The sequence below is a fragment of the Nomia melanderi genome, chromosome 11, assembly GCF_051020985.1.
Source record: "Nomia melanderi isolate GNS246 chromosome 11, iyNomMela1, whole genome shotgun sequence".
NCBI classification, from domain to species: Eukaryota; Metazoa; Arthropoda; class Insecta; order Hymenoptera; family Halictidae; genus Nomia; species Nomia melanderi.
Window position 1 is genome coordinate 11,803,905 of NC_135009.1, and position 19,978 is coordinate 11,823,882.

General features: G+C 40.4%; 1 protein-coding gene across 2 annotated transcripts in view; it reads right to left on the bottom strand.

Annotated features, from left to right (window-relative positions):
- The window catches only part of Hs3st-A (Heparan sulfate 3-O sulfotransferase-A), a 170,924-nt gene that overhangs the window by 18,936 nt on the left and 132,010 nt on the right, over positions 1 to 19,978 (bottom strand). The window contains exon 3 of one of the 2 annotated variants that reach the window (XM_031985151.2): positions 2,330 to 2,423. The exons of the other annotated variant lie outside the window; for it this stretch is intronic. Coding sequence (XP_031841011.1) covers positions 2,330 to 2,388 — 59 coding nt within the window. The 5' untranslated portion in view covers positions 2,389 to 2,423. The remainder of the gene's footprint in view (positions 1 to 2,329; positions 2,424 to 19,978) is intronic. 2 annotated transcript variants of the gene reach the window in all.

Genomic DNA, 19,978 nt, shown 5'->3' on the forward strand with positions numbered 1-19,978 from the left:
CTGGTTTCGATCAGTTGATTCTGGCGACCGGTGTCGCGGGAAAGAGAGAGGACGAAAGAGAGAAAGAGAGATGGCAGCGGAGAACGGGGTTGGCTTTCGGCGGAACGCCAAATATTTATCTCGCATCGTCGGGATCTCTCTTTGAAAGCCCAACGACCGTATTATTGCGACAAATCGCGAGTTCCAGGGTTAACTTTCGTGCGGCAACTGATTGTTCGATCTTCGGCGATTTGATATTAACACATTGCGTACCGGTAACGAGAAATCTCGTTTTCATATAAGACACTTAGCTGTGCAACTTCGCTGATTACCACAGCATCGAAAAAAATATAAAATTTAATTCGAATTGATTTGTTTAACGCGTTCCGTGCCATATTTTGCTTGTGAACTGTATTGATTTTTTAAATAAAATATTAAGTTATATTCAAGTTTCTTTTTAATTTTATATATTTTGATATCGTTTCTTGATGTTTTTGGTGTTTTGTAACGTATACAGCTATTCTTGACCATGTGTCCCTTAAAAATATTTTGTTAGAAAAATTAACGTGTACCACATGTACACGTGGCAATGAACGTGTTAAAATATATTACATAACAATATGATATCTGAGTTTTTCTATGTATAGCGATGTAAGTTGACTTCAGTGAAAATTGCCATCACAATTCAGTTTTCTGAAAATTAGCCGGTACGCGATGTGTTAATCAGTCTGAACCGAGCTATGAGGAACACGTTCGATTGTAAACTATAATTGATATAATTAGCATGGTAATACGTATGTCAATGAAATATTAATTATAATTCAGAATCATAATATCATTAATTTTTTTTTATTTAGATGGTATAGTAAATATTACCTGTTCCTCAATTAAATATTAATTATAATTATGGAACAAATAAAGAACGATAAATTATATTATGACTCTTTATAATAGGAAACCGTTAATTATCATCTGAAGACTGTATTCATTTTGAGAAGCTAGAGATAGTTAGAGAACTCTTAGGTATGAAACATTAAATGCTAGTACCTCCTAATTTTCTGTCTGTATGGACAATTTGGGAATATTGTACATGTCAGCGTTTTAACAGATGGTTATATAAATTGTTAGTCAAAGAGCACAGTTTCTAACTGCTTAATAATAAGATAGTCTTAAGTACAGGCTCGCGAGGGAGTGAAGATTACGCGAGAAATTATGTCTTTCACGGGGAGCACGTTTGAAATCTGATTCGATGATACAGTTCCCTCTTTGGATCACGTTCTGCCTAACCCGGTCAATTCCCTTTCCCGAGGAATGAGAAGCGAGAATGGAAAAAAAAGAGGGGAAAAAGAAACGGAAGAATAGAGGAAGTGACCGGCTGAAAGGTAACAAGCGAACTTTGTCAAAGTATCCGCGTAATTAGCTAATTAAAGTTCCCGGAGCAATCTCCGTGACGAGAAGATCGTCGCTTTCCGCGGATTCTAATTGAACCAGTTCGCGAGATAAGGTCTTTAATTTTAACGTAACGGACATGGCGAGAAGTCACGAACCGGTCGACGCGACCGGATGCAATTAGGGGCTCGAAACAGCGTGCCCCGGTAACCTCCGAAAAACTATACTTATCATAACTGCGGCAATTTCCTCGGTGAATTACATCGAAATTCGTCCGTGTAACTGAAAAGCCCCGTAGATTTTGCGCCACGTTCGCTGATCATTGTTTTTACTAGGGAACACGGAATTTTCGCGTGATGGAACAACGACGGGGACAAGAAGTGGAGTTACGAGCGTGAACGATAATCAATGAAATGCTCATTCTGCAGATAATTATAGATTATTTATAATTTAGATTATAGAACATTAAAGAGATAATTACAGAATATGAATGACGATGTTTTAAATAATAATTTCACGAGAGAATCGTGTCATTCTTGTGTCTGTTTCATCTGTTATTAAATATTTAATAGTTTGATTTAGAAGTTTCAACGAGTATTTATATTTTAGGAAGAAAAGTGGGCGTAGCTTTTGCTCGAAATTATTTTGTATGTAGAGTCTACGGAATTTTCTTTTCAGTAAATTGGAACACTACGCGATCTGAATTTAGTAACAGCGAATAAAATATACTTTCGTTTCCCAAACCGTCATTATCATTATTTCTCCTGTCAAGCTATGCGAAATAAATATTTGTTTCTAAAACTTACACCAGCTTCTCTTCAATATTTTCTTTTCTCTCTATTCGCGCGATTCTCCGCGTAAATCGGTCAGGTGCATGATAATCGAGACCGTCACCGAAATAAGCGCTGGTAGCGAACGTATTAAGTGAAGAAGCAAATTTGAAACGAAGAATGACACTCACAATACATCTATGGGGGACTGGGGAGACCACTCTCGACGAGGCCGTGCCTTGTTGGGCATTTGCGCTGGTTTGATTGTTCACATCCTTGAGATATCTGGAACAATCAGAGATAAACAAACATCACACACCATTTTACAAAAATCCAACAACTACAATTTATCAAATAATACCACGAAACTTAAAAAGAACCAGCACACCTCTCTCCAACAGCGAATCATCGTCGAAGTTTCACGGAACCGGGTCCGTCAGACGCGGCGATACGAGCGGCCATCGAAGAGCGCCCCGTCCCGCTTAAACAGAATTTCGTGCAGGGACAGGTTGCGCTGGTTATGAAAAATCAAACGATTCCGCGGACAATTCGCCGGTTGCGTTATTGCCGGGGTAAAATGAAAAGCCGGGGCCGCGGAATGGCGCAACTTTTCCCATTCCGCCGGTTGACGCTCGCTGGCCGGCTTCCGGGAGAGTTAAGAGCACATCGGTGTCCGCCGCGGCCATTATCGCGGCCCGGGGAAACTTTCGGATTCATATCGCGCAACTCCGCTGTGCCTTTAACTGAATGTCTCTGTTAATTCATTTTTCTTTTCTCCGAGATTCCTTCGGCGAGCCCCGGCACTTCGAGCGTTATTCCATTCACGGGCGCCGCGCTGTGCTCTTAATTCGCGCGCCGCGCATAGAACGCTGGGCCGCCGTGAAACGCGACGGAAGGGAAGACGATTCGCTGATTATTTTAAGTAATAAATGCCTCGCATCGGCGCGAAGACCTAGTTTCCTTCCACTTCTCGCTGCGTCCCGGCTCTCGCAGCCGGCTTTTCTTCGCCGCTGGACACCTGGATTTGCTGTTCTAGGATTTAGAGCGTCCTTTTAAGGACGACAGTGGATGCTATTTCACTGGGAAGCTTGCGGGAGCTGGTTTTACTTGGATACGTTGACTCCGAGGTCTGATGCTTTCCTTCTTCAGTGCTAAGTTACTGAATCCTGTTCAGCTGACACAGATGTATCTTCATTCTGATTAGTGGCAGATCCAGATACTATTTGGATTTAGATCTGGTGTCTTCTTTATTTGAAGATTTGCTGAAGAGTACAGCTACCCTGGTAGCTTTGGACTCCAGCAGTTCCAGTGCTACCTTGTCTTCATCATTCCTCTTTTCATAACTTAATTTCACAGCTTCCCCGTACCTCCAGTACCTCTCTCGAAAACTACTGAAGACACTAGTTCTGTTCAGTAACCAACCTACCTAAATCGGTCAATCGCAAAGCATCTTTATGCCGCGGACAATACGTTCCCTTTTATTGGAAAGTTTGCTGATCTGTTTATCCTAAGCTAGGCTGAAATAGGTTCGATGTTTCTAAAAAAACCAATACCCTCTCTCCATTCCTGGACATCTAGATTTTACAGTCTACGTTCCAGAGCACCTCTATCGCACGGCGAATGGCATCCGTCCTCTCGCTCGAGCGCGCGCTCAAGATTATGTCCCATGAACCCGCCGATCCAAAGATACCAGCCTCCTCTATTCTTCGGCGCGAACCCGAAGTGTCTCCTAAATCCCGGGTCTCTTCAAAACCAATATTATCCTCTTCCCGTCTCCAGACATCCAGCTTTTATAGTTCGCATTTTAGAGCGCTTACAGCGTCAATCGTATATTCCTTTTCACCGGTAGGTTTGTCGACTCTGACCCATTCAGACCGTCTAAATTGCGAGCTTCCGCGAGTGCCGATATTTCCTCCTCCTCGTTTCTGGGTAACTAGATCCTCGAGCACCAATCATTTCTTTGCTTCATCCCCGGGTAGATAAACTTTCGAACAATTCCGCCGCTCCATGTCTGGGCGCCTAGATTTCATACACGAAGTTTTAGAGCGGCAGCTCTATGTTAATATAGCAATGACGTCTTCCTTGTGTCTGGATCATGATCCACTGACTCGGAGACAGCCGAGACCCTGTGTCAATGTTAAGCTGCCTTGGCCTTTATATTCCGCAAGCTCGCACCAATACCAGCTCGTTTTCATTATTGGACACCTGGGTTTCATAATCTAGATTTTACTGCATCCTTGTACAGCCAATATTATCTCCCACCCAGCCGGAAAGTTTGCTGAAGATTATGTCCTGTGGACTCAATGACTCAAACACGCGAACCTCTCGTTCTCATAGCTAAGCTACCCCTGACCTCGGGGTCCCCGAAGCTTAGCAACGCTAATACTGTCCTTGCTTCATTATTAGACACCTGGGTTTCGCGGTCTGGGTTCTAGAGCATCTTTATCGCGCTAGTATAGTCTCCTGAAAGACCAGTTGAATATCCCGTGGACCGGCTGACTCGAAATCTAGATGGTGACATCTCGATACCATTTCCTTTTCATTGTCGGCTACTTGAGAGCCATGAGTAGATTAACCTCTCGCGGAAGACTCTTTGACGCGTCGAACGCCGCACGATTTCATAGAGGAACATACGCAAAATGGGAAAAGTATAATATTAAATCATTCTGAATGTCGCATTAGGTAGTATTATTTATAATATAGAAATGTTTTCAAGTAATCAAGGTTTAATTGAATTAACTATAGTAATTCGAATGGGTCAACGTGTTAAAGTACGCGAAGCTTGCAACGTATGAAGCTAAATTATACATCGAATGCTTAAACAATAGTAGAAGAGGGAAATATACGCTGATCACTTGTTATTCATGTAATTAAGTCATTCGTTTGCAACTTAGTATCCCAAATATGAAAATTTCATCTGACCGAAATGTCGACACTCGTCCGCAAAGGAATATTTCCTGGCACTTGTAGTTGGGTTTTGTAGTTTTGTATCTGTGCTTATAGTTGATTTCGAAGATTAAAGAGTCGTTCACTGAATTGAAAATTACTTCCGTTGACGAGGTAATGCATTTTATTGCACTGTCGAAAGTTCTTTCAAGGTTGCGGGTCAATGTAATAGATTCTAGAGCATCCTTGTGCCGCCAATAGCAACCCTCTTCATCGGAAGGGTGGCTGAAGACCTTCGCCCGAGTACTCTTTTCACAACAGCTTAATACACAACCTTCGTAAAAGCCCACTATAATGTAGAAAAAGAAGACCGGAGCGATGCAATAACCGCATTCGAACTTGCCGAGCAATCCAATCCTTATCTATCTTACATCATAATATTCTTTTAAATTACATTCTACTATCAGTCACCAATAACTGAAGTAAAAGCATCCATAGAACAAGAATTCTTCATTCTCACTAGCAAATTGTTCACCAATGTAACATTAGTTTTAAAAATCTCTCGTATGCAATGAAATCAACCAATGGCGAATACATACGTCAAGCAATGGAAAAGAACTATATGTTTATTTGAAGAAATCAATCATTAACTGTTGAAAAGGTTAATATTATTTGAGATTTTAAGTCGACGAGTATACTCGCCGAGCAATGAAAAAGAATTATATGTTTAGTTGAAGAAATCAATCATTAACTGTTGAAAACGTTAGTGTCATTTTGAGATTTTAAGTCGGCGAGTATACTCGTCGAGAAATGAAAAAGAACTATATGTTTATTTAAAGAAATTAATGATTACCTGTTGGAAAGGTTAATATTATTTAAGGTATTAAACTAACGAGTATACTCGTCGAGAAATGAAAAAGAACTATATGTTTATTTGAAGAAATGAATGATTAACTGTTGAAAACGTTAACCTTATTTAAGATTTTAAGTCGACGAGTATACTCGCCAAGCACAGTTGGCGGATTAACGAAATTTATTCCAGCAACATCAGTCGTGAGAGGCGTCGCACGACAATGGGTCGAAGGGGTTGATTTCAATGAATGAATAAATATTGGGAAATCAGACGGAGAACGAGGGAAAGGTAAGTGGCCAAATAAAACTCGTCGGATCGTTCATCTTCGCGCGCCGGATGGGAAACTCGTCCGTTCTGTTCCTCGAAATCCGATTAATTCCGTTGACGCGGGAACGACAGTGCGCATTGTTCGTTCGTTATCTATTCATCGCGGGCATCGTGTTGTGCTCCGTGAAATCCGGGGAAAAAAAGGGTGGGGAACGGCGAGGGCGGAGGCGGAGGAAATGGCGAACGATGGAATTTAGGTCGAAGTAGCACGAAGATGCTGAAACAATGGAAACGGGAATAAATCGCGGACGATTCGCGCCTGTTCCCGTTTAAATTCACGCTTTTGCGCGTAATATGTTTTCGTTTGAGTTCTACGCTCCAGTTTTTTAAGCCGCCGCCCTTGTAATGAAGCCACGCGGACGTGCGAATTTTATTCCGAGGGAAATTTCCGTTCCCTTCGATAGACGAGGAATTAAATCTGTATTTTTCATTATGTTCGTTTTGTTGGTGTTCATGTGAAAATCTTGTTTTCGAAGTCTGTTTTATCAACTTCAAGAGATCCTTGAGTTCTTCGGCTTTGTAGTAATTTTAGAGTGATCTCATCGGAGATCATGATTTCATCGGAGAATGAAATTATGTTACGAGAAAAATTCCATGTTTTGTTAAATATATTATATTATTGAACTACTCAAAAAGTTACGAGAAAAATTCTATACGTTATTAACTTCAATATATTAACGAACTACTCAACTTCATAACGATTTTATAACCATTCGGATCCATTAAAAATTCATCATAGAATAAATTCTCGTTACACGAAAAATTCTCTACATTATTAACTTCATTATATTGCCGAACTACTCAACTTCATAACGATTTAATAATCATTCAAATCCATTGAGAATTCATCACGAAACAGAATCTCGTTGCACCATCATATTTATCATACTTTCATAACGATTCGGATCCAATAAAATTCCACCAGAGAATAAAACCTCGTTACAAGAAAACTCCACTCTATTAAATCCGTCGCGTCAAACCATTGAGCTCCATAAGAACCTCGCGATCGTTCAGAATCAATGATATTCACGGAATGAAACCTCGTTACAAGAAAAATCCACTCTATTAAATCCATCGCGTCGAACTATTGAGCTCCATAAGAACCTCGCGATCATTCAGAATCAATGATATTTCATCGGAGAATGAGGTCTCGTTACAAGAACGGGTTAACGAATCACGAACCGGCGAGGTTCAGCGAGTTTGCGGTTCGACAGAGGCTTAACCTTCGAAAAGGGGCAAACAAAAGGCACCCGGAGACAATGCCGATGGGCGCAGGAGGCGTGGGCGTAGGGCGGCTGGCGCGGAATAGTTTCGAAACAAACGGGAAGAATTCACCGGCGTTCTTCCGCAGTGATACGTGCATCGGAAGGGAAAGTTTGACGAGCATTGTTTGCCCCCGTTATCGATCATCGGTTCGCTGTTGTTTGCAAACCGGCGCCGACACGACGATCGCTTACCGGCGCCTTTAGCCCCGGATTTTCCCTTCCGGTCGTCCGTTTCCGGCCGAGTGTCCATTCCGAAAACGAATCCTCTATCGCGCCTTATAATCGATCAACCGACCACGCATTCATCTTCCACGGGAAAATCGACTGTACCTTCGAGGTTTAAACTCCAGTTTATCGATAACGATAAACTTTCGTTTTTCGCTCGCTGCAATAGCAAATTCATGTTGGCCCTTTCTTTTTACTTTGATCATCGATTGATCGATTATTCTTTGAAGGTAGTTGGAAGCTAATATGCTCTAGATTGGTCTGTTTCAAAGCAGTTTCGTTAGGTATTGCCAGGATTGTTTAGAACATTCTTATTTCTGATGTTTGAATATAAGAATGACTTTTAATTACTTAGGATCGAGGAATGTTATAGTAATTTGTTGGATTGAATCTTTCTTTACCGTTGTTAATGAAGACTTCTGCTTGAACGTTGGTGAATTTTGTTCTTCTGATTAATTGAACCGAGGATTAGATAGAAATTGAGTATAAATCAGATAAATGTATCATTTTTATTTATAATGTATTCTAGTGAATAAATTACTTTATTAAAAATAGAGATTATCAAGTATAATAAATTGCATGGACAATGCACTTGTTAAAGGCTCGACGAGATCGGTAGCCAGAAGCCGATTTTGTTGAATATCAGCCGTTTCGCGCGGATTGATCGAGACTTCCGGTTCCAATTCTGCTTTCTCGTGCTTCGAGGAAAGGCATTCGCGGAACGGTCAATTAATCTCGCCAACATTCCGTTCGCAACGCGAGAACCTAAGCTCGTGACGAAATTCGTGTGTGTCGAGGCTGTTATGTCTTGTAAGGATGTTTTACAAGGGATCGCGTGATAACTGCCATTAACAGTAAATAAGAACACGAAAGTAGCCGAGTTCTGTTTGCACAATTTTCAATATTATTAACCCTTTGCGCTCGAAAGGCGACTCCCAGTCGCCAGATGATTTGATGGAGCAACATTATAAACCGTGGTATTTACCATTACATTATTGAAATATCGAAAGAAAATAGCTTCAGTTCCATAATTCATACGTGACCTCTTAATAAATTCATTTCAAAGTATCTCGTCTACACCTAATTACGTGTTGCATATTACAAGTGAGAATCTCTCGAGTGCAAAGGGTTAATAATCAATGGTTCTATTGATTAAACGTAATGGTAGAATTTAAATCAACATTCCGGTCCATGGATCCTTGCGATTTTCAGTGAACAAGGATCCGAACTTTTTAATGAAACATGGAACATTCATAAATGGAATTGATTACCCGGTGTAGCGGTACGTGGCTCGCAGCGTTGGTAGAAAATAGCATTGACCGCTTACAGACGTTTAGGTATAGGCAATTAGGCCTACCCTAAAGTCTGTAAGTCGGCGAAAATATTTTACACTTTTTACACGTGCGTAGCTGAATAGGCTACCCTACCATAAACGCTGCCAGCCATGTCCCGTTAAGGCTTCTTCGGCCGCACGGTCAGCGCGGCTCGGAAAAAACATTGCAAATTAGAAATGCATAATTTTTCCCCTACCAAAAATCGAGGCGACGTTGGAGAAGGAAACTAGCTCCACCCTCGAAGTTTCTAAGGGGTAACGCCTTTCCGAAGGCTAGTATAAATAAAGCGGAAAGGCGCGAGGAAGCACCTTTTTTTACATTACGTTACTTTACATTACGACACATTACCCGTTCTGCCTCCGAACACTCATCTACGCAAATAAATAACTTGTAAGCATATTTGTCGCGAATATTAAATAACACACTACATTCCGACAAGTGGTAACCCCCGACGTGATTTTGTGAAAAAAACATTTAGTGACAGTAATAGTACAGACACAAGTGATAAGTGCATAATAGTGATGGCCAACGAAAATACAGATGTTTTCTTCAGCCCTGAAAAAGGTGCAAACCCTTTCGAAGTGCTGAACATTGACCGTGTGGGTATACGTGCTCCACCCTTTTGGTCCAGCAATCCAGCTCTCTGGTTCCATCAGCTGGAAGCGCAATTTGCACTCAACTCCATAACGGCAGACTCAACCAAATTTTATTATGTCACGTCATTTCTTGACATGAAATGTTTACAAGAGGTAGAAGACGTAATACAGAATCCTCCCGCTACGGGTAAATACGAGAAAATTAAGGAGGAATTAATTCGGAGGCTGTCGAGATCGCAGGAGCAGCGAATTCAACAACTCCTGGAGCACGAGGAAATAGGTGACAGAACACCCTCACAATTTCTGCGGCACCTCCGAAATTTGGCGGGTGACATAAAAGTGCCGGAAAATTTTTTGCGTACGATCTGGATGAATCGTCTCCCAGCATCTATGCGAACTATCCTCGTAACACAAATGGACGCATCGCTCGACAAGATGGCGGAATTGGCCGATAAAGTAAATGAATTTACTCCTATCGGTAGATGTGCCACTATCGCCACGGACACACGGTTCGAGATGCTCTGTGAACAAATGGCGAGGCTAACGCAGCAAGTCGCGGAGCTGACAAAAAACAATTCCACGACGCAACATCATAAAAGGTCATCCACTTTTCGCGGACGAAGAAGATGGCATCACCGCAGCCGCAGCCGCAGCCGCAGCCCTAGCCCGTCGCAACCAGGTGTGTGCTGGTATCACCGGAGGTTCGGAGACAAGTCGACGAGATGTACGACGCCCTGCACATACGTCCAACAACAACAGGGAAACGAAGCCGATCGACGCTAGATGCGGCAGAGCCTGTCGATCCCTCTACGAGCCGCTTATTTTTAACCGACAAGCAAAGTAAGGTACAGTACCTTATTGATACCGGCGCCGACATAAGTGTATACCCGCGTAATTTAGTAAGGGGGCAACCCCCAAAGTCGACATTTGTTTTATATGCCGCGAACGATTCGACCATCTCGACGTATGGCGATATTGTTTTAAATCTAAATTTTGGATTGCGGCGCGTTATAAAATGGACTTTTATTATCGCGGATATTTCAAAACCCATAATTGGCGCAGATTTATTAAAATATTACGGCTTGTTGGTAGATATTAGAAATAAGCGATTGATCGACAACACGACAAATTTATCGATCCAAGGACAATTGGGTGTCGCGGATTTAAATTGTATCAAAACAATTGCCGGCGACTCTCCGTACCATAAGATCCTTGCCGAATATAAAGATATCACTATTCCAACGCGCGCAGGTGTAGTCGCGAAACATAGAATCACCCATCACATTAAAGTAACACCGGGTCCCACAGTTTTCGCAAAACCGCGCAGATTAACCCCCGATAAGTTAAAGATAGTCAAACAGGAATTCGAGTATTTGTTGTCAGAAGGCATAATCCGACCGTCGAAGAGCCCGTGGGCCTCACCTCTCCACCTAGTCCCTAAAAAGGATCAAGGCTGGAGACCGTGTGGTGATTATAGAGCTTTAAACGCACGTACAGTTCCCGATCGGTATCCATTACCCCACATAGAAGATTTTTCCCACTCACTGTTTGGAAAACGCATTTTTTCAAAGGTAGACCTTGTCAAAGCTTATCACCAAATCCCGATCGAACCGTCAGATATAGAGAAGACAGCAATTACCACACCCTTTGGTCTGTTCGAATATACGAAAATGCCGTTTGGTTTAATGAACGCCGCTCAGACATTCCAAAGATTTATAAACGAGGTTTTACATGGTTTAGATTTCTGTTACGCGTATTTAGATGATATTTTTATAGCTTCCTCTAGCGAAGAAGAACATTTTTCTCACATCCGTCAACTTTTTGCACGACTTCAAGATTACGGTATTGTTATTAATCCTGCAAAATGTATATTTGGTCAAGATACCATAGAATTTTTAGGCTATACTATTAACGCAAAAGGAACAAGTCCCAACTCTGAAAAAGTAGATTCAATCGTAAAGTTTCCACAGCCCAAAAACGTAAAGGAATTGAGAAGGTTTTTGGGAATGATCAATTTTTATCGCCGTTTTATTCCAAATGCAGCTAGATTACTGGTTCCGTTAACAGATTTACTCAAAGGTGCACCTCCTCGCAGTAATCCCGAAATTATATGGTCAACCGAAGCAACAATAGCTTTCAAGCAGGTAAAAGAAGCCCTGGCGGAAGCTACCCTCCTAACGCATCCACTACCTGGTGCGAAACTCTGCATCAGTGTTGATGCATCAGATTATGCAATGGGAGCGGCGCTTCAGCAATGGGTAGATGATACCTGGCAACCGTTGGCATTTTTTACAAAAACTCTGTCATCTGCACAACGCAAGTATAGTGCATACGATAGAGAACTTTTAGCAGTTTACTCCGCGGTTAAAAGATTCAGATACCAATTAGAGGGTCACGTTTTTACTACTTTCACTGACCATAAACCATTAATCTTTGCTTTTAAACAACGCCCGGAAAAAGCTTCGCCTAGACAATTCCGTTATCTTGATTTCATTGGACAATTTTCAACTGACATACAGCACGTAAGCGGGAAAGATAATATAGTCGCTGATACACTATCACGAGTTGACCAAATTAGCAAAGTGGTCAACCATACAGAAATGGCTCTGTCTCAACAGGCAGATGAAGAGCTTCAAAGCCTCTTACTGTCTGAGACAGCCCTTAAATTAAAGAAAATACGTTTTCCAACCAGTGAAGGCGATGTAGAAATCTTTTGCGATATCTCCACCTCTACTATCCGCCCGTACATACCAAAAAATCTGCGTAAACGAGTCTTCAATACTCTACACGGATTGTCTCACCCGGGAATTAAAGCAACGCGTAAACTCATCACCGATCGCTTTATTTGGCCTTCTGCCAACAAAGATTGCAATAAATGGTCTAAAGAATGCATACCGTGCCAAAAAAACAAAATTACAAGACACACCACATCTCCGTTAGGAAATTTTCCAGTACCGGCTGCCCGATTCCATCATATCCATATTGACATAGTAGGACCATTACCCATTTCACAAGGACACAGGTATTGCCTTACCTGTGTCGACCGTTTCACCCGCTGGCCAGAAGCCTGGCCGATCGAAGACATAACTGCAGAAACAATAGCAAATACCCTGTTAAAAGGCTGGATATCACGCTTCGGTGTTCCAGCGGTTATTACTACGGATCAGGGTAGACAGTTTGAATCTCAACTTTTCAAAGAATTAACACAATGTTTGGGTTCCCGGCACATTAGAACCACCGCTTTTCATCCCGCAGCAAACGGTATGGTAGAAAGATTACACCGACAATTGAAAGCAGGAATCCGTTGTCACGAAACAGACAGGTGGTCCGAAGTACTGCCGTTAGTTTTATTAGGCATAAGATCTACCTACAAAGAAGATTTACATGCAACCCCAGCCGAATTAGTTTATGGATGCAATCTTAAATTGCCCGGAGAATTTTTTAAAAACAACCAAGATAATCCAGTAACATCCGACTTTGTTACCCAATTCAAACGAAACATGCAGAATATCCGACCACGACCAGCATCACGACACGGTTCATCTAATACATTCATTCATAAAGACCTGAAAACAGCTTCACATGTATTTTTAAGACAAGATGCAACAAAACGATCATTACAACCGTTGTATGATGGACCATACAAAGTTATTAGGCGAAGTGATAAACATTTTACTATTATAATAGGATCACAGGAAAGAACAGTATCAATCGATCGACTCAAACCGGCGCATATAGACATAGAACATTCCGAATCAGAAACCGAAACTACACTTCCGAGTCTACCATCAAGCGCAGCCAATCAAACAAATACAAATAAAAAAACGAAAGGTATTTTAAAACAGTCTGCGCCGATTAAAACTCGTTATGGGCGAGTCATTAGGTTTACCGATAGGTATAAGGCATAATAGTTTGTAAGAATACATGTTAATACTGTATATATATTTTACACATATTGTATAGCGTTATCACTGGCAAGGGGGTGATGTAGCGGTACGTGGCTCGCAGCGTTGGTAGAAAATAGCATTGACCGCTTACAGACGTTTAGGTATAGGCAATTAGGCCTACCCTAAAGTCTGTAAGTCGGCGAAAATATTTTACACTTTTTACACGTGCGTAGCTGAATAGGCTACCCTACCATAAACGCTGCCAGCCATGTCCCGTTAAGGCTTCTTCGGCCGCACGGTCAGCGCGGCTCGGAAAAAACATTGCAAATTAGAAATGCATAATTTTTCCCCTACCAAAAATCGAGGCGACGTTGGAGAAGGAAACTAGCTCCACCCTCGAAGTTTCTAAGGGGTAACGCCTTTCCGAAGGCTAGTATAAATAAAGCGGAAAGGCGCGAGGAAGCACCTTTTTTTACATTACGTTACTTTACATTACGACACATTACCCGTTCTGCCTCCGAACACTCATCTACGCAAATAAATAACTTGTAAGCATATTTGTCGCGAATATTAAATAACACACTACATTCCGACACCCGGGAATAAAGTTCGTCGGATGAATGGTCCACAATTTGTCGAAAAATACGGAAAGTTCGAAAACACGTTGCCTGTGTTCAAAGGAAAGTTGAATGTTCCATGATCAGAAATTTGCATAATTGAGGAGGTTCCGCGGTGGCCATTATCTCGTTACCGTTAACGCGACTCTTCGAGACGGTGGAAGCGTTTTAATTGGACGACTAGATTAATGGAGGTTTATCATTTATCCCGTACGGACAGCATCAATTTCACAAAACCCATGACGACATGGTGTTTGAAACCTAGACAATTGTTGTCCGCCGCGTTCTCTAGTAACACGACCCTAACACGTAATAATTAATCAGAATCAGATTATTAATAGCTAGATTAACATTATTAGTTAAACAAATACGCACGAAGCCTAATGAATAAAATATCTCTATCGATTCAACATTGTAACCCGCAATTATTAATCAGTATTCATACCAATCTGAAATTCAACTTCACAATGTATCACCAAATACTCATAAATACAATACAATTTATGTATCATTTCAATGTTACTCAAACAATCTGATCAATTAACTAATTAATCCAAGTAATCTTTAAAATAGATTTTATAAAATTTAATTTATATAAAATATTGAATAAGGTATTAACACGTGAAACGGAAGTAAAACAATTTTGCTCCATAATTTATACAAGATGTTTCTTTATGTAAGTTGCAAATAATATCGTTCATATTTCGTCAGAAAATAATGAATGTAATGAAAAATATTGTCGAGTGCGAAGGATTAATATTCCACATTTCGACGTATTGTACAAAATTCAATATTAAAAATCAAACTTTATCATTTTACTATATCAAATCAATTGTCGACTCAGAGGCGGCTACAAAGGATTAACCCTTTGCGGACGAATGTCGGCACTTGTTGAGATCAAACTTCCATATTTGGAACATCAAATCGCGAACAAATGATTTAACTATTCGAACAGCAAGAAATCAGTACAGTTTCCTTATTCTCTATGATTTAAGCATTCAGTGTTTAATTTAGCAGAATCTGCAAATGGTTTTATATACTCTCAACAATCTTCGTCCGCAAAGGGTTAAGGTTGATTTCGAAGTGCGACACATCGTACATAAATTAAAGAAAAACCCTGTTCTATTTAAATATTCCTCACATCGATGCATTCTACAAACTTCAATACTAAACATCAAACTTTATCATTTTACTATGTCAAATCAATTTTCGACTGAGAGGCGATTACAAAGCGTTAAGGTTGATTTCGAAGTACGAGACATCGTACATAAATTAAAGAAAAACCCTGTTCTATTTAAATATTCCTCACATCGATGCATTCGACAAACTTCAATACTAAACATCAAACTTTATCATTTTACCATGTCAAATCAATTTTCGACTGAGAGGCGATTACAAAGCGTTAAGGTTGATTTCGAAGTACGAGACATCGTACATAAATTAAAGAAAAACCCTATTCTATTTAAATATTCCTCACATCGATGCATTCTACAAACTTCAATACTAAACATCAAACTTTATCATTTTACCATGTCAAATCAATTTTCGACTGAGAGGCGATTACAAAGCGTTAAGGTTGATTTCGAAGTACGAGACAACGTACATAAATTAAAGAAAAACCCTATTCTATTTAAATATTCCTCGCATCGATGCATTCTACAAACTTCAATACTAAACATCAAACTTTATCATTTTACCATGTCAAATCAATTTTCGACTGAGAGGCGATTACAAAGCGTTAAGGTTGATTTCGAAGTACGAGACAACGTACATAAATTAAAGAAAAACCCTATTCTATTTAAATATTCCTCGCATCGATGCATTCTACAAACTTCAATACTAAACATCAAACTTTATCATTTTACCATGTCAAATCAATTTTCGACTGAGAGGCGATTACAAAGGGTTAAGGTTGATTTCGAGGTACGAGACTTTTCGGGCAACCTAATAGTTTTCTGAAGAGTATCGGCGGAGCGAGAGGGCCCGGGATCGATACATCGAGTAGCGGGGGTGGGTTAATGATGCAAGCCGGGAGGAGAATCGGTGTACACGATCTCTCCTACGATGTAACACACGACATTCTTCCGCTTGCATAATGGCCTGCAGCCGCAAGGCCGTGCACGGCTCGTCCCGCGCGGCCGCTTTTCGCCGCCTCGAGCCTCGGGCTCGTCGACATGCAAACGGAACACGCAACACCGTTCGCCCCGGGAGCTTTTTTTTCGTTCGCGATCAATCGGCTGCCGCCCCGGGGATGATTACGGGTTCCTTCTTCTTCCCGCGGATAGCCCGCGGTGATTTGCCTTTCGAAATTTCCTTTCTCTCCACGGAACCTCCGCTGATCGCGTGGAATCGTCAACGACTTCTTCATTTGAATACTTCAATCTTATTTGACGATAGAACCGCCGACCGTTTAATGTAACTGACACGTTGAGTGACATGGGGGTCACCGACGAGACCCAATCAAATCGAATTATACTTCATTCGATTAAACGGTGATTATCTGGAAATATTTGTATATTACAATGTTATCTAATGCGGTGATATTGAGCAAGATAAACGCGCAATAATAACACGATTCGATCAAATGATTTAATATTATCTTCTCCATTTTGTACTTTGCCCTATGAAATCCTGCGGCGTTCAACGTGTTAATACTACTAACACCAATCAAATCGAATTACTATAGTTCATTCGATTAAATGGTGATTATCTGAAAATATTTGTATTACTATTTGTTACTATTTATATCATTATATTTATTGTACAAACAACGTTTCCCTTAAGCACAGATCTCGCTTCGACCTATGAATTGAAAGATTTCGACTACTCAAATCAATTCCATAAACGCCTCGCTTGAGACCGACGAAGCGACTGTAAAAAGACTACTCTCTACCACTCAACAAAAGCATAAAACAAATAATTTCAGTAAAGCATCCAACCGAATTCGAACAGTCTAATTACACGGAAACTCAATCAACAAGATAATTTCGAAAGAATCAACTTCCAAAATCCACTGGAATACGAAGAACAAGAGAACTCCGTTCGCAAACGAACTCGCGAAAGCAATTCACAAGAACAAAGGGCTGTTTACAGTTGTTCAAAAATTCCCCTCGATCGAAGGGAACATAATTCCCCTGAAACGTTCGCCGGGCTTCCGAACTCGGTTAATTAAATCGACTAATTGATTGCGATGAAGTGGGGAACAGGGATTCGGGTCACGGCGGAACGTCTCGGCTATTCTTATTTCGCCTGATTTAAGAACAGCCCCGCGGAACGTTATTCAAACCCCGAACTGGAAACGTTATCCGGCGATCGGCGATCCGTGCGCGGCCGTTTCGCGGCGTTCCGCCCCGGTTTATCGTTGCGCGCCGGCCGCGATGCGCCGGAAGCACGCGAAACTCGGCAAGAACTTTTTCTCGGATCCCGTGACGGCCGTAAACTTTTGTCCTTGATCGACGGCCCGCCACTTCTCGCGGCTCGTTCGCCGCCCAACTTATTCGAGACCGACACGATCCACCAACGGCCGAGCAATTGTTTCGCGAATGCGCCGGAACTTTCCTGTCCGCGTAATTCAATGTAATTTTCCGCGGGGGTTTCGCTGTTCGAAGCTTTCGTGACTGGCGAGGCGTGTTCCAGTTGGGCACTCGAAGCGCGGACGATGCGGCGTACCGCCATTTTTTGGGTTAATTTGAAAGGGAACGGTAATCGAATGGGATTGTGGATGGAGATGTTCGGGGTTTTTGTTCGTTTGAGTGTTGGGAGCGATGAGATGGAATTGGAGGGTATTTTTTAATGTTTGGGTTTTTGGTGTTTGGATGGTGGTTTGGGTTTGTGAACGACAGATGGTTCGAAGGTTCGAAGGTATGAAGGTTTAAACGTTTGAAGGTTTCAAAGTTTGAACGTTGAAGAATTGAAAGTTTGAAGGTTTCAAAATTTGAATGCTTGAAGGTTTGAAGCTTTGAACGTTTGAAGATTTCAAAGTTTAAATGTTTGAAGATTTGAAGATCTGAAAATTTAAACGTTCGAAGATTTGAGGATCTGGAAGTTTATACGTTTGAAGATTTGAGGATCTGGAAGTTTAAACGTTCGAAGATTTGAGGATCTGAAAGTTTAAACGTTTGAATCTTCAAATTTCAGTATTTTCAATTTTTCAGTAGATTAACATTGTTGCATTTACTATGATATTAATCACTAAATTTCTAACACTCATGAAATGATGTATGTTACAAGACTATATTACTGAAATTTCGATTTAATATCTACACGACAGACTGTAACAGGACAACCAAAAGTCTGCCTAAAATTGGAAAACCCCGTTTAGGTGTATTAGACTGGAAATTCCAATTTGTATCACCTTCCGCAGTTTAATCATAACCAACAACAGTAATCGAACAGCGGCATAAGCTTTTCATTGAATGGAAATTCAAATAAATGGGTCTTGTTACACTCCGTTCGACCATAGTTCGAAATTCAACGTACTGCTGTCGAAATTGGTAGCAGAAGTAGTACAATTGTGCGTTTCCGTTGAAACTGTTACGGTAACTTAACCCTTTGCACTCGAGAGGTGACTTTCACTCACCATTTGATTCGATATAACAAAATTGCAAAGTGTTATATATAATATTAAGTTGCGTATAAGACATCAATACGTAAAACATTCGTATAAAATAAATTTCTTTCTTAACATACGTATGTTTTCTCATTAGTTCGTTTCAAATAATGTCGTCTATGTCTAATTGGAAGGTGTCGAATGTATCCAGTGAAAAGTTTCCGAGTACAAAGGGTTAAATGAGTAATTACACAGAAACATTTATTATTCAACGCGTAGCATTCGTATTAACTAATTGAATAGTTAGGAAGTAATTGAAAGTAGCAATTAGCCATTTACAATTTTCATTTGTAACATATCGATTACACGTATAATTCGATAACATTTGTGCCAATCATATTACAATACAATGACTTTAATTACCAAAATAAATTATCCTAAATGGAGATGAAAAAAGAACATTTTATGTAACACAAAATAAACAAATGTATCATTATTATTGTTCACACATCAAACAATATGTGTGAACGATTGTTACATAATGTAACAATCTACGATAAACAAACATAGAATCTGCAAGAAACAACTAACTGAATATTTCACCCAAACAAATCTCCATACGTAACGCGTTTCATCAAATATTTATACAAATATCGATTTTCCGCTGCTGTAAAAAATGTACTGTCCAAGTACGTGCAGACAGGTGCCCGAAACAATTGTTTCGATTTAATAAAAATTTGTTTTCATCCCCTCATCACACACGTCGCGCAAATGAAATTCAATATGCATAAACTTCCGGGCGAAAACTTCGCGTTACGCGTGCTTCGCATTCAATATTTCGTCTTTCCCTTCGCTCCCATTTTTTTCAAATTTAAAATCACGATGTCGTCGTCGAATTGCCCCCCCTTTTTCCCTTCGGCCGGTTTTTGTGTGCATTTCCGCGGGAAACCATATCGATTTCTCTTCGGAAAGTTATTTTATACAGTAGACCATGGCGATTCGGGTCGATTCCAGTTTGACAATGAAAATATTATATTTGAACGTCAATGACAAGTAAAAAATGTGAATGTTTCACAGAATAATCACGATGTAGAAAAATATATTAAGAGTGTAGTGCTCTTTATAATGTTCGTTAGGAAAAATTGCTTACCATCGTAATTCTGTTTCCAATTATGTTCTTAAAAATTTGAATTTTCATAAGAATCCTTGGTCTAATATTGAGAAATGGAAAAGAATCTTTGAATCTTCCTTTTGCAGACAGGAAATAAAGAATAACCAATGTAATTTATAAAAATTCATTC